Below are 12464 nucleotides of genomic sequence, written 5' to 3'. Positions count from 1 at the left end.
CCTTCAAGAAAAACATGATTTTCATGCAGGACAATGCTCCATCACACGCGTCCAAGTACTCAACAGCGTGGCTGGCAAGAAAGGGTATAAAAGAAGGAAATCTAATTACATGGCCTCCTTGTTCACCTGATCTGAACCCCATTGAGAACCTGTGGTCCATCATCAAATGTGAGATTTACAAGGAGGGAAAACAGTACACCTCTCTGAACAGTGTCTGGGAGGCTGTGGTTGCTGCTGCACGCAATGTTGATGGTGAACAGATCAAAACACTGACAGAATCCATGGATGGCAGGCTTTTGAGTGTCCTTGCAAAGAAAGGTGGCTATATTGGTCACTGATTTGTTTTTGTTTTGTTTTTGAATGTCAGAAATGTATATTTGTGAATGTTGAGATGTTATATTGGTTTCACTGGTAATTATAAATAATTGAAATGGGTATATATTTTTTTTTGTTAAGTTGCCTAATAATTATGCACAGTAATAGTCACCTGCACACACAGATATCCCCCTAACATAGCTAAAACTAAAAACAAACTAAAAACTACTTCCAAAAATATTCAGCTTTGATATTAATGAGTTTTTTGGGTTCATTGAGAACATGGTTGTTGTTCAATAATAAAATTAATCCTCAAAAATACAACTTGCCTAATAATTCTGCACTCCCTGTATAAGTACCAAAACCTGAAGCACTAATTTTCTATAATTATTTACAGGGTAAAATTTGCAACCACAGAGTAGCGGCAACATCTGTAAATGTTTTTTTTTCTGAAAGTGTGCTTGAATGTGGAGCAGCAGATGTGTTTTGCTTTTTGGTCTCGCCTTCGCTGGTGTGAACGTATCTGCGCTACTGGAGAGATATGCTCGGGTGCACAGCTGAGACACACCTGCTCCTCCTTCCTCTGCAAACCACAGGACATGAAAAGGTGAAGAGAAACCATCCGCTGACAGGTTACCACCCTAACGTTCTTGTGCTGTTCTGGGCTGTCTTGTGCTCGGCATGACCCACTTATTGTATGTGTAACTGGCACATATAGTGAATGTGGCCATTACATGTCCTCACGGTTGAGAACAATTAATTTACGCACAGTTTATGTATTGGAGCTAGAACATTTCTGACACTCACTGCTAATAACCATCATTACTTCAGAAGCAATACTCTCCTCCTCCTCTTTATCATGCTATGGGGGCCTTTTTTCTCGCAGCCTAAAAGTGTTCCAATTTTCTGTAGTTGTTTCTTACACCTGTGTTTAGTAACTAATTAGTGTATTATTATTGTTACAGTTTATCTATATAATCGAAAAAATAATTTACCACTATCTGGCCTCAGCTACCTTCCTACCCACACCTCTGAATTTTGTACAGCTCCCGCAGCTCAGTCCCTAAGTTTCCCACTGCAACTCTATATTTACACCTCCCACATCATACTTTACTCACTTCATCATTACCCTGCTTTTACAGCTTTCATGCTGCCCTGCTTGCCTGAGAAAAAACATCTCGCAGCCGGGTGGCACAAGAATGTCTAAGCTTTTGATGGAATCGATTTTGCCCGTCCCCTCCGTGCTTCTCTGCGCTTTTCTGATGAGCTGTGTGTGTAGTATGTTCTGTTGCTACTTTGGTGCTTTGGCTCCAGGCGATTCTGACAGTTGGGTTGGAGTGACACACATTCTACCCAAACCCAGGAGTAAAACGGCTTTAAAACAGCACTGTGCACGACTGGCATTCTGGGGAGCAGGTGTAACTCTGCACTAGAACAATCGCAGCATTTCTAGCCCCCTTTGAGGGAGCACTCTCCCCCGATCCTGCAGAATCATTTTGCCCTTTTGTCTGTGAAATTCTTTTTTGTTTCTAAAAATGATGACACTTTATTTTTGGGGAGAAGATTCTGACCATCACCAGCAGTGCATTGTGTGCAGTGGCCCACCTTATTCGGTGCAATAGTAACTCAGCATTCCAGTATATCTGCCTGGCCAGGGGCTTCCTGAACTAGGTAGCAGGAAGTGGGGGGATGGTAACGAAAAACTGCAGGAGGAGCTTTGCGATGTTACATATGCAAAGCACTGTTGCAAGACCGACCTGGCACAGAGGGATGTCTCATTGGGTACTATGAAGTTAAGGGTGAACTGTAGCGTCACAGATCTAACTACGATGTCACTGGGGGCCCCACAGCACTGCAGTATGTACTGTAGGGCTGGGTTAACCCTGATAACAAAGGGTGAAACGGGTTGCTCTTTGTTAGCTACGTTGTACCATAGCGATGCATGATGTAATTTGATGAATAATGATGTAGCTGAGTGAGGTACTGTAATTCAAGAAGCACCCTGGCCCAGCAGAATTAAGCACTGCATGATCAAAGATAAAACACATGTTGATGTTAAGCAGTTTCGCTATTAAGATTAAAATCTTGACTGTATGTCAAGTAGGAGTCCAAATATGGTAAAATAACCAACTCCTAAGGCAAAGTCCTAAGGTTCTTAATGGAAATCTGTATTACCAAGAAGAACTTTCCTAAATGGACCCAGCATGGAAAAGCAGCGCTCAGGACTCCAACCTGACCCATTGGCTTCTATGAGCCCCGATAGCCATTATATTTAGAATGTATCAGATCGAGTTACATGACCCTTACCTGTGTATCCAGCCAGGACTGCAGCAGGGATGACTGGTTTGTCCTTGTTGAGGTCTGCTCGGTCTCGGACATAGTCTTTAAAGGTACCTTTGGGCTTGTGGCTGGGAAGGGCTGCAGGGTAGTCTTCAGAGTCAAAGCTGTCGTAGGATGGGACACGCTGCAGGCTGTTGAAGGATGACTGACTGCCCCAGGACTGGGTGAGGCGGTCACAGCTGTCGTAGCTCTCGGTGCTTTCGAACGAGTCCTGCCCACCCAGCTTACCTATAGGCAAGAAGAGAAGCTGGTTAATTAAGAACTCACTCCACTCCAACTCCTTCCCTCTTTAAGACCGATGCTTCAGTAAGATCAGTGAAAATGAACTCCATCAAACTATAACATTCTCAGTAATTCAAAGTTTACAATACACTCTACAATCCATCTCTTGAAATCTGTAAGACTGTCACTCATCCACTCTCATTTACTTTGTTGTTTCACTTGATACCTCTAAATCTACCTTGTAGCTCTTCCTAATCCATCTACAGATATGTAATCACACGAGTTGACGGGCCTTTTCTTTTTCTTCCTATTTTCATGGTTTCCTGCTTCTTCCACTCCTGCTTTAGCACTTACATCATTTTTCCTCATATTGCACTCCTACATGTATAGGCATGTCAATGACACACTGTTTTGCAGTTGCAAAGCCTGTGATTTTGTGCATCACAGCCTTTGCGACCACAAAACAGTGTTGTACTTCATGGCATTGGGCTGTCCAGATGTGTTTTAAAAAGGCAGTTTGCCCGACTTACAAATGCCAAGAACATCAGAATCATTGTGCAGAACAGAAACACTTGTTCACTCTTTTTTTCAAAACGTTAAATGGTAATTGGTATTGCTATGTTTGCAGGTTAATAAATGCCCACCACATCATAGCAAACTTTAATAGATTCCTGCTCTCATAACGCAGATCCAGAAGATAACTTTCATCCTGTAGCCCTTCACAACTCATAGGCTTTTTTGTAATTTCAGTATGTCCCAAACTATTACCAAACTCTACATAAAATAGCAGCATCTTCTGCTTGTGGTTGTGCACACTGTGAAGAGGTTTAAGGCCATAGTTGATTCGTCATATATATGCTCAAGCCCGAGATCAGGTGTGCAACGCCCATTATGCCCCAGAATCCTTTAGTTCTCCCCGTTGTGCTTCATAGCCTGGGTTGCTGCAGCTTCCAGGGCACACACAGTTGTTTTACTGATGCGTGCTGGGCTGCGCTGAGATGGTTGGTATTACTAAATCATAATTTATCATCTAAAAGATTTGCGCATTCTCCAGTTGCTTGGATATGCGCTCCATCGTAAACATATGAACACATTTTAAAACATTATAAGTCAATTACTAATTAAAACTTTCTGGCTCCATTGTAGAGCGTCTCTTGGTACCGTTAGAGACCAATATCAAGTTTTGGGCAGTAAACAGTCCTGATGCGAGTCTGAGGGGGGATGGTGCTGATTTATTGAATGCTGCTTTTGGGTCACTAGCGATAGAAATTTCATGAAAGCACAATTCAGCAACAGGTCACCAGGTCACCAGGTGTGAGGCACGCCAGCACTGCTTGCCTCCGTGTCCGTATGCCTTTTTCATTGAATTTGTTCTTTAGTAAGGATTTTTGTTCTGGTGCAAGGTGGTTGCATATGTAGAGGACATGTAAAAGATCTTCTGTGTCTTCACCACGCAGGCAGAAGATAGGGTTGGTTGTAGCTCTCAAGCAGGGGGCTGCTTTTGAAGCAAATGGCAAGAGACCAAGACGATACCTTAAGAATTTCTCCTTTGTTCGTCTTGAGAAACCCTCGCCTAGATATGACTGTGGTGCCAAAGACGTGTAGGTATGCATAGTCCTCCATGCATGAGACCTCTGTGAGAAGGCTGCTTTGCCCTCCAGTAGTGACTGAAACCTGATTGATTTCCCAGCTGCTTTCTTGAAGGCACTGTGCCGGATTGAGATCCTCCAGAGATCGTTGACCCCGGTCATCTTAAGTGAGTCATCTAGGTGGATTCTGAACAAGGAGGTGTTCTTACGTTTGAGCTCTTGCCACATGTGGTAATTAAGAGAGTCCGGAGTGGCACCACAGGCTTTGCTCCAGAAGTTTATATATGCGCAACGTCGTGACAAAGAATGATCCAGTAAGCCAAACTCCAGTCTCTGGAGTTAAAAGATTGGAAGGTTGAAGATCAGCCGGTAAACTTTGCTCACTGCTTGGTTTAAGATATTTATGTCCCTACCTCTTTGTACTTCGCTCCCATATGTTATTGTGGGCAGGAGCTTGGCTTTTAGTACTTTTAGGAGGGGGTGTATGAAGGACCATTCAGATGAATTTTTAGTCTTTTTAAGGATAGTGCTATAGCTAAGTCTTTTCCCATTATTCACTTTCTTTGATGCACGAAGTTCCCTGATTTGTCAATGACCACTCCCAGATATTTGTACTTGTCTGTTTGAGCAAGATGTGTCTTGACCCAGAACCATGCTCTTGGAGGTGCCTTAGTTCTGATTGACAATGTGCGAGTATTTCCAAAGTTTATTGTCAAGGTGTTGGTGGCTGAGTAATATTGAGTAACGTATAATAGTCTCTTAAGGCCTTTTTCTGTATGACTGATCAATACGAGGTCATTGTAGTAAATGAGGCATGGTAGTTCCAGGTCTCCGATTTTTTTGGGGGGAGCGAGTTTGTGAAGGTAATTGAGCCCGCTAGGTCTGCTAAGTATAGACTGAACAGTGTGGGGGGCCAAAACACAGCCATGTTTTAAGTCTTTGGTAGTGGGGATCCTCCTTGAGAGATGGATGCCTGTACCCGATTTTATCTGGACCTATGTGTCCGTATGCAGGGCAATTATCAGGCGTAAGAGTGGAAATGGGATTCCCCAGTTTTCAAGCTTCTTCCACAACAGATTCCTATCCACGTGGTCAAATGCAGCCTTGAAATCAACAAAACACAGATGGAATTGACGTTTCAGTGTTACGGTCTTATCGATTAAGAGGGCAATGGCCATGATGTTCGTGAAGGTGCCAGTTTGTTTAGAAAATCTAATTTGGATCTTGGGGATTATTCCCTTTTAGGTAGTCCATGCAAGCAGATGATCAAGTGGCAGACCTGCAAAGTACTTCGCATCATTGTCAATTAAGGCAATCAGACTATAGCTATTAGGGAGCGACCTGTCCCCAGTTTTAGAAATAGGGGAGATTATGGATCCCATTCCAGGACTGTGGAATAATTCCTGTGAGACCTATTTCCAGGAAGAGAGGTTCAAAAATCTTTCCCCAGAGGGGCCTGTTGTGCTTAAAAACTGCAGGCGGAAGTCTGTTGGGGCCTGGGGCGCCTTCTCTCCTGCCCTTGGCTAGCTGGTCTTTTATTGTAACAGAATCAGTGAGAAGTGTAAACGGTGTCTTTATTGAGATGGGGCCTCAGTTGCAGCCTTGTACAAAGTATTTTCTACAGGCTGAAGTGCATAAAAAGGTACAGAACTGTGTTAAAGTGATGAATGAGGAATGCATTCTTCTGTTATGAAAGCTCATTTGGTTAAATGAGATCATTGCAGAGGTCTGTTTATGTAACTCGTCACAGAAACAAATCTCGTTGGTGCACTAGGTTCAATCCTGGGGCTGTAACACTGTGAATATGTAAGTCATTATTAAAAACTGCTATTACAGTATGAGATAGGCTGCCAAAATCGTACAAAGAGATGTAGGCCTACATTTATTAACAATTTATGCTCGATCTGCATCACAAAAGTGACGCAAACTCAACACAAAGTGTTGGAGTGGGAGTTTCTAGCTCACTAATTCAATTGCAGAAAGGGATAAAAATTGCTGTTCTTTGGCACTCACATATTCAATCTAAGAAGGACTGGATGGTGCATTAGGAATCAAGCCATGACTTGCCAGTCAGACATCCCAAATTCAGGTGCAGTAACCCACTAAGCTGAGTTTTCTGAGACCTGTACATTTGCGCAACCTTGAAGAAGTATATCTTGCAATATCCTGATGAGCAGACTGAAAACGTAAGATGTAACAGTCAGGCAGCAGTGCCTTTCTGAAGAAGGAATTCAAAATATTTGATGAGCTTATTATTATTTCACAGAAGGAATCTTTGGAGCATTGGCTAAAAGGATGGTGGTTTCTTGAAACAACTTCACATAAACAGGTTCTGAAGTTCTTTGTACTGAAATATGTAGAAACTGCTTTTTAGTTCTGTCCTCAAATCACGTTTGTCTTTTTTTAAAGATCTCTGTCAGTAGCCTATTAAACATTGTCAAATACACTAAAACATATCAGTAGCCTCTAAACATTGTCCTATCCATAAAAAATGCTTATTGTAATCGTATCAAGTTTGAACTGTATTTTTAAAAATGTACAATGTATTGCTATTTTTTATATTCATTCTAAAGCTCGCTCCATGCCATTGCTTGAAATGTCAGCCCTGCCTCCAGTGGTTGATCTGTTAGCCTCCCCCAGCTTCCTAAGTCTAATTGCACCTCTGCCAAGATATAGGGGTTTGCATGGAGGCCTAGATTCCATTTATACATATAGGAACTTGTCTAAGATCACGATGGCTGATTATTGTGTGGCCTTGCGTTCTTCAGGTATATTTGGTGGTGCAGAAGAGACAACTGGGCACTATTAAGTTTTTTTAGCCGCATGAAATAATGTTTGGGAGTAGCTCATTGGAGCATAGCTTGCTTACAGCCCTGTATTCCCTTCCCTGTATATGTAACGTTATTGGTGCTAGATTGGGCACGAAGGGGCACAGCTTGGCATTGTTGAGTTTTTTATTAAGATGGTCTTAGGATACATAAACTGATTTGCTGCGTCCCCAATTATTTGCCCCCTTTGTTTCATATTCAAGGAAAGAAAAAGTTGGCTAGTTTTCTTAGCTGCAAGATTTAAATAGTTGTGTAAAGCTTAGAGTTTAGAAGCTTAAACAACTGTCGATTTTGTCTCTCTTTGACATTCACATTAGGAATCCACATTGCATATCTTCATTTTATTATGGTTGCAGCCCCATCTCTGCCCCAATTCGTTTTCTGAACACACCCTGCTGATGGGAGGCTGGTGCCCTTCTTCGGTAATTTTTGGGACACATGACTTATTTTTCTCTGGTCAGACTTTGGAACATAGCAAAAGACAAAAAGGCAGATCTTGAGAAATATAGGAAAACAGTGACAAAGGGGGAAGTACGGAAAAAGAACCTTCAAGGGAGAGAAAATTGGTCAGTAAATTTGGAGTGGTGGAAGAAAGTGCATGAGGTGGGATCAAGACAAGGCGACCTTGGTACTGGTGGTGGGCTTAAAAAAAATTTGGGAACCCTGCATTTGTTTGTTTCACAAGTTAAACAGCGCTTAACCCCAAACACAAAGACATATTGACCTTTAGGAAACTTGTACAACTAGTTAGAAAGAAAATATGACACACCTCTGCTGATGCGCCCCACACACATGTTGTCCTGTGACACCACTTCTTGCTTGATTGTAAAATAGTCTGCCTGGAGAGAGTCTGTCTGCAGGGGGTCGCGAAGGAGAACAGAAGGGTAATCGGTCTCATACTTCAGGGTGAGGAGTTCTTCCGAGCTGATTGGGTGGAGGGTCTGATAGGACTCTGTGATGAAGCTCGGCTCCGAGAACTCAGAGGGGGGTACGCACTGTGCATGCTCGATGCCATAACCTACAGACATGAAGGTTTTGAATCCAGTTAAGTATCTTTCCAAGATTAGCACCACAATCCCATCTGGACACATGTGTGAGTTTTGCAAGGCGACAATAATGGAGAGACAGATCCGAGTAGGTTTGAAAGATCAAGTCCTTCTTTGAATGGTGTGTGAATGCATGCGTACATGTATGGACAGAATGATGCGAGATGGAAAGATCAGTTAAATGTCTTGGAGTACGGTAAGTGGACGGACAGATTGACATTGAAAATACCAATGGATGGATAGGTGAGGCATGGGTGGGTAAATGGACAAAACTCGGATGAATGTATGGAGCACAATTTAGATGTTGAGTGATTGGGTGCACGTTTGTTCAGACAGATATTGAACGGATGTGGGATCAAGTAGATTTGTAGACATTGGAAGTGATGGACAGATGTATGAACACAACTGATGGCTGTAGGGAACTAATGGATGAATGGCTACAGGTAATGTTTAGCGGTAATGGAAGAAGGAAATGCATTGTCGGAATGACACACACATGAACAAACTTCAAAGAAGGAGAACTAAAGGAGGCTGCGAGAAGAATGTAAGGAATGTCAATAAAATAAATAAAGAAGCACATGGTTAAATCAGTCATGAAAATAAACCAGTCCGGAATGCCGACACGACCCACTTTACAGCAGTTTCACAAAGACATGCTAAACTTGGAGGAAAATAAATCAGCTCGGACTTACTTATGAAGTAGTCGGAGGTATATCGGGATTCAGGGTAAGAAGCATTTGCACTGTTGATCAAGTATGGTTTTACATCTTCTGCGTAGGGGAGAGAACAAAACAAGTTCCAAACATCTGAATTTTATTTTGTTTATAAACATGTTATATGCATTGAACTGGTTCACATTTATTGACGAAGCGAAGGCAGGGAATGCACTCTGAGGTCTGGGACAATAATGCCGAAGGTCATTTCATTTCCCTACAAATGCTGGGTGGTAAGGGCCGCAATTCGAATACACAGGGACAGACTTAAGCAGAGACATTCAATTCAATGACGACAATTAAATGGTGTACAGTAGGGCTGTGTAACCCGTTATGGCATCGTGAATAATAATATGTATAATTTAAAATACCAATAAATAAAAGTGTTAAAAAAACGTAATGTAGTGAGCCAGAGTGGCCCTTGGACTAAGAAAATACACAATGTGCTGGTACTAATGTAAACTAATCCACACATACTGTAAGCTGTGGAATCAAATACAAACAATGGCTGACTGCTATTATCGAAGTCAACAGCTCTCGCCTGTAGGGCCTAGTGGCTTAGCTAAAACGTGTTTTTAGCCATGATGCCCAGCACTGCAGCAGCTGTGCAGCAGGACCTAAAAAAACAGAGGTGATGATGCAGCTACTGCTTCATTTTTATGCATGCCCATGTACTCAATGTGCATGAGCATGCATCCAAAAGGGCATTTTTTTGGTTTACCAATCTGAGATGGACCAGTAATTTTAAAAAGGTAGCATAAAAGTACTGTTTTAAAACATAGCGTGAAAGCAATGAAAAAATGGATAAGCGGGTTGCACATGTAAATTGAGGGGTGTGGGAACAGCCACAGGAGGGCAAGAACACAGGTGAAAGAGAGCAGCGTGGAGCGCAGAATGAGACAGAAGAGCACCGGTGAGTGAGAAGAAGGCCAATGTGGATAGAGTGACAGAAGCCCATGGGCAGAGAGAACAAGGAGGGGGAGAAAAGCACACGAGAAAGGAAGATGGAAAACACATACATTCTGATGAAATGCTTAAATAAAAAGTAAAAATGAGTTCCCTAAAAGCGAGCAGATGAAGCATAGAAGCCACCCAATCAAAACCGTTGCAAGGAGGCTGTACTGCATTGCAGGAACAAACACAAGATTGACAAAAAAGCCATAAGTTAAGAAGCCACTAAATGAGAGTGACGGGAAGGCTAATCAATAAGTGGTGGGAGGGCTTCAAGCTCCTGTATGTTCTTGGTACACACACAAGCTATCTTGTGCAACCAAACAGCTTGTGCTGTATGTTGGCTCGTCCCAAAACGCCCCTGCCATATATTCATTGTATATGCATATAAGATACATACAGAACGATTTTGCAAGTAAAGAGGCCAAAGGCACATACCTGCAAAGTACTGTGAGTAATAAAACGTATATGGTTTCATTAGTGTTCTTTTGCTTTGTCTGATCAAAAAAGGCAAACATTTGTTGATGGCAATAAAGGAATACTTGCTGGCTTAAAATAAAAGCTTCCTCTCTAATAAAATGATACTTTGGTTATATGAACTATTGCATATTGTGTTAAGAATCCGATTTATGTATTCTGAGCATGCCTTAAATTTCTGGGAGAAGAATTAGAAAAGCTCTGGTGGCCTAAAATAGTTGCAGAAAATGGGCCTCTTTACTATATCAACGTAGTCATCCTAAAACGCATAGTCCATGTCTTATTCATGTTTGGATAATAGTATTTTCTAAATACAAATGTTTACTGAAAAGGTGTGCACCTTATATTCCACATCAAACCCCCGCCTGATGTCCTTTGTGCGGCATCATAGGGGTGATCTTGCATTGCGCATGTACTTCAGAGAGGAATTACTTTCGGGAGGAACACTAAAATATATTATAAAATAACAGTGAATACAATGTATAATAGCACCGCCCAGATCAGGCCTACGCAGCAGCAGGATCTGTCGGGATTAGAAATGGTCTTCTGCATTATACTAACTTACACTTGCAACAGGTGTTCAACTTTCTGAACTATCTCACTGACTCAACGAGTCTTGTATTGAAGGTGAGATCAAATCAGAGAACCACTTTTGAAACTTACGTTTTAAACTTCTCTGAAAACGATGATGTAGCTTTGATCTGGTGAATAAACTTAGATTTTCTAGAAATAGTTAGTTTCCACTCGGTGTGCTTGTGCTTTCCAGATTAGCCAAGAGGTCGACATTGTGATCATTTGCAACATAACATACGTCATTATCTAGGGGCTCTGTTACTGAGCAGGCAGCACTTACCTTTCTGCAAGATTTCCAAGTGTTCCCATAGAATGTCCCCGACGAAATCTGGCGCCAGCTCCAGAAAGCATTCCTTACCCAGGGCACAGAGTGATGCACCGTTCATGCTGAACTTCTGGAAATCCACACCTTTTAGGGTAAACTCGTTGACAGCCCACATGACCCAGTCCCTGACGTGGGCGTCTGTCCACTCGCGGGGGTCTAGGAGGTGCCAACGGAAGAGGAAAGGTTCAATGGTAATTAGAGCATTGATTTTAAAATGATCTCTGCACAAACTGACAAGGTGGAAACTGCCTTCTGAAGTGTCTAGTCGACTTCTGTGATCATCCATAGGGTAGGGTATGGTGCTAGGATAATGTTTTACATAAATATTGTTTCCTAAATATTGTTTACAAAAATATTCTCTCATTGGAGTTAATATTAGAAAATCTAAATCCTGTCAGATAATATTTTTGTAAACAATATTTAGGACATAACGGATATTGTTGACCGTTTTATTCTGACATACAATACCACAAAGGCTTGATTTAATTGTTAGTGGAGAAGAAGCTCTGTCACAACAGCAATGGATTTTCCTCCCTGCTAACATTATTGTTCACCCTCCCCACCCCCATTTAGATTTGGGCAGAACATAGTTTGGCGACAACAGAGACTACTCCGTCCCTGCCACGGTCAAACCTCTTCAAAGATCTGACAGAGTAAGAACCGCTGGAATTTTGACTATATGTCCACTCACCTAATTTAGACAGGCAGAAATGCAGCCTATATTCACTACCCGTCACCACTAGGAAAAGCCTAGAAGTAAGGGGCACTGAACAGTGCTCAATGACTCCCTCGCCATGGAAGCAAACTCACACCGCGAGGGGGGGGGAGGGGGGAGGCACTGCTTTTTCAAAAGACAATTCTGCTTTGGGAATTTAAAAAAAAAGAAAAATGTAAGTCTTACATACGACTCTGTCATGCTGACAGAGCCATCCGTCAAACTTACAATTCAAATCAAAATTGTTTTTTCAGATACAAATCCAGAAAACATGCAATAAAGTACAACAGATATCTTACAGCAGCGTTGACAAATACATATTCCTGTAATTAAAAACAATTAAAATAAGATCAGTAGTTAGGGCTTCCAT

At 41.9% G+C, this 12464-nt stretch overlaps 1 protein-coding gene across 1 annotated transcript in view; it reads right to left on the bottom strand.

The window, feature by feature from the left end:
- The window catches only part of ETS1 (ETS proto-oncogene 1, transcription factor), a 165106-nt gene that overhangs the window by 74270 nt on the left and 78372 nt on the right, over positions 1 to 12464 (bottom strand). Inside the window, exons 3-6 of the mRNA XM_069224505.1 lie at positions 11335 to 11535; positions 9033 to 9110; positions 8064 to 8312; positions 2623 to 2883 (exon numbers count right to left, since the gene is read on the bottom strand). Of these exons, the coding sequence (XP_069080606.1) occupies positions 2623 to 2883; positions 8064 to 8312; positions 9033 to 9110; positions 11335 to 11535 (789 nt within the window). The remainder of the gene's footprint in view (positions 1 to 2622; positions 2884 to 8063; positions 8313 to 9032; positions 9111 to 11334; positions 11536 to 12464) is intronic.

This window comes from Pleurodeles waltl, chromosome 3_1, assembly GCF_031143425.1.
Source record: "Pleurodeles waltl isolate 20211129_DDA chromosome 3_1, aPleWal1.hap1.20221129, whole genome shotgun sequence".
NCBI lineage: Eukaryota > Metazoa > Chordata > Amphibia > Caudata > Salamandridae > Pleurodeles > Pleurodeles waltl.
This window is presented reverse-complemented; position numbering and strand designations above follow the sequence as displayed.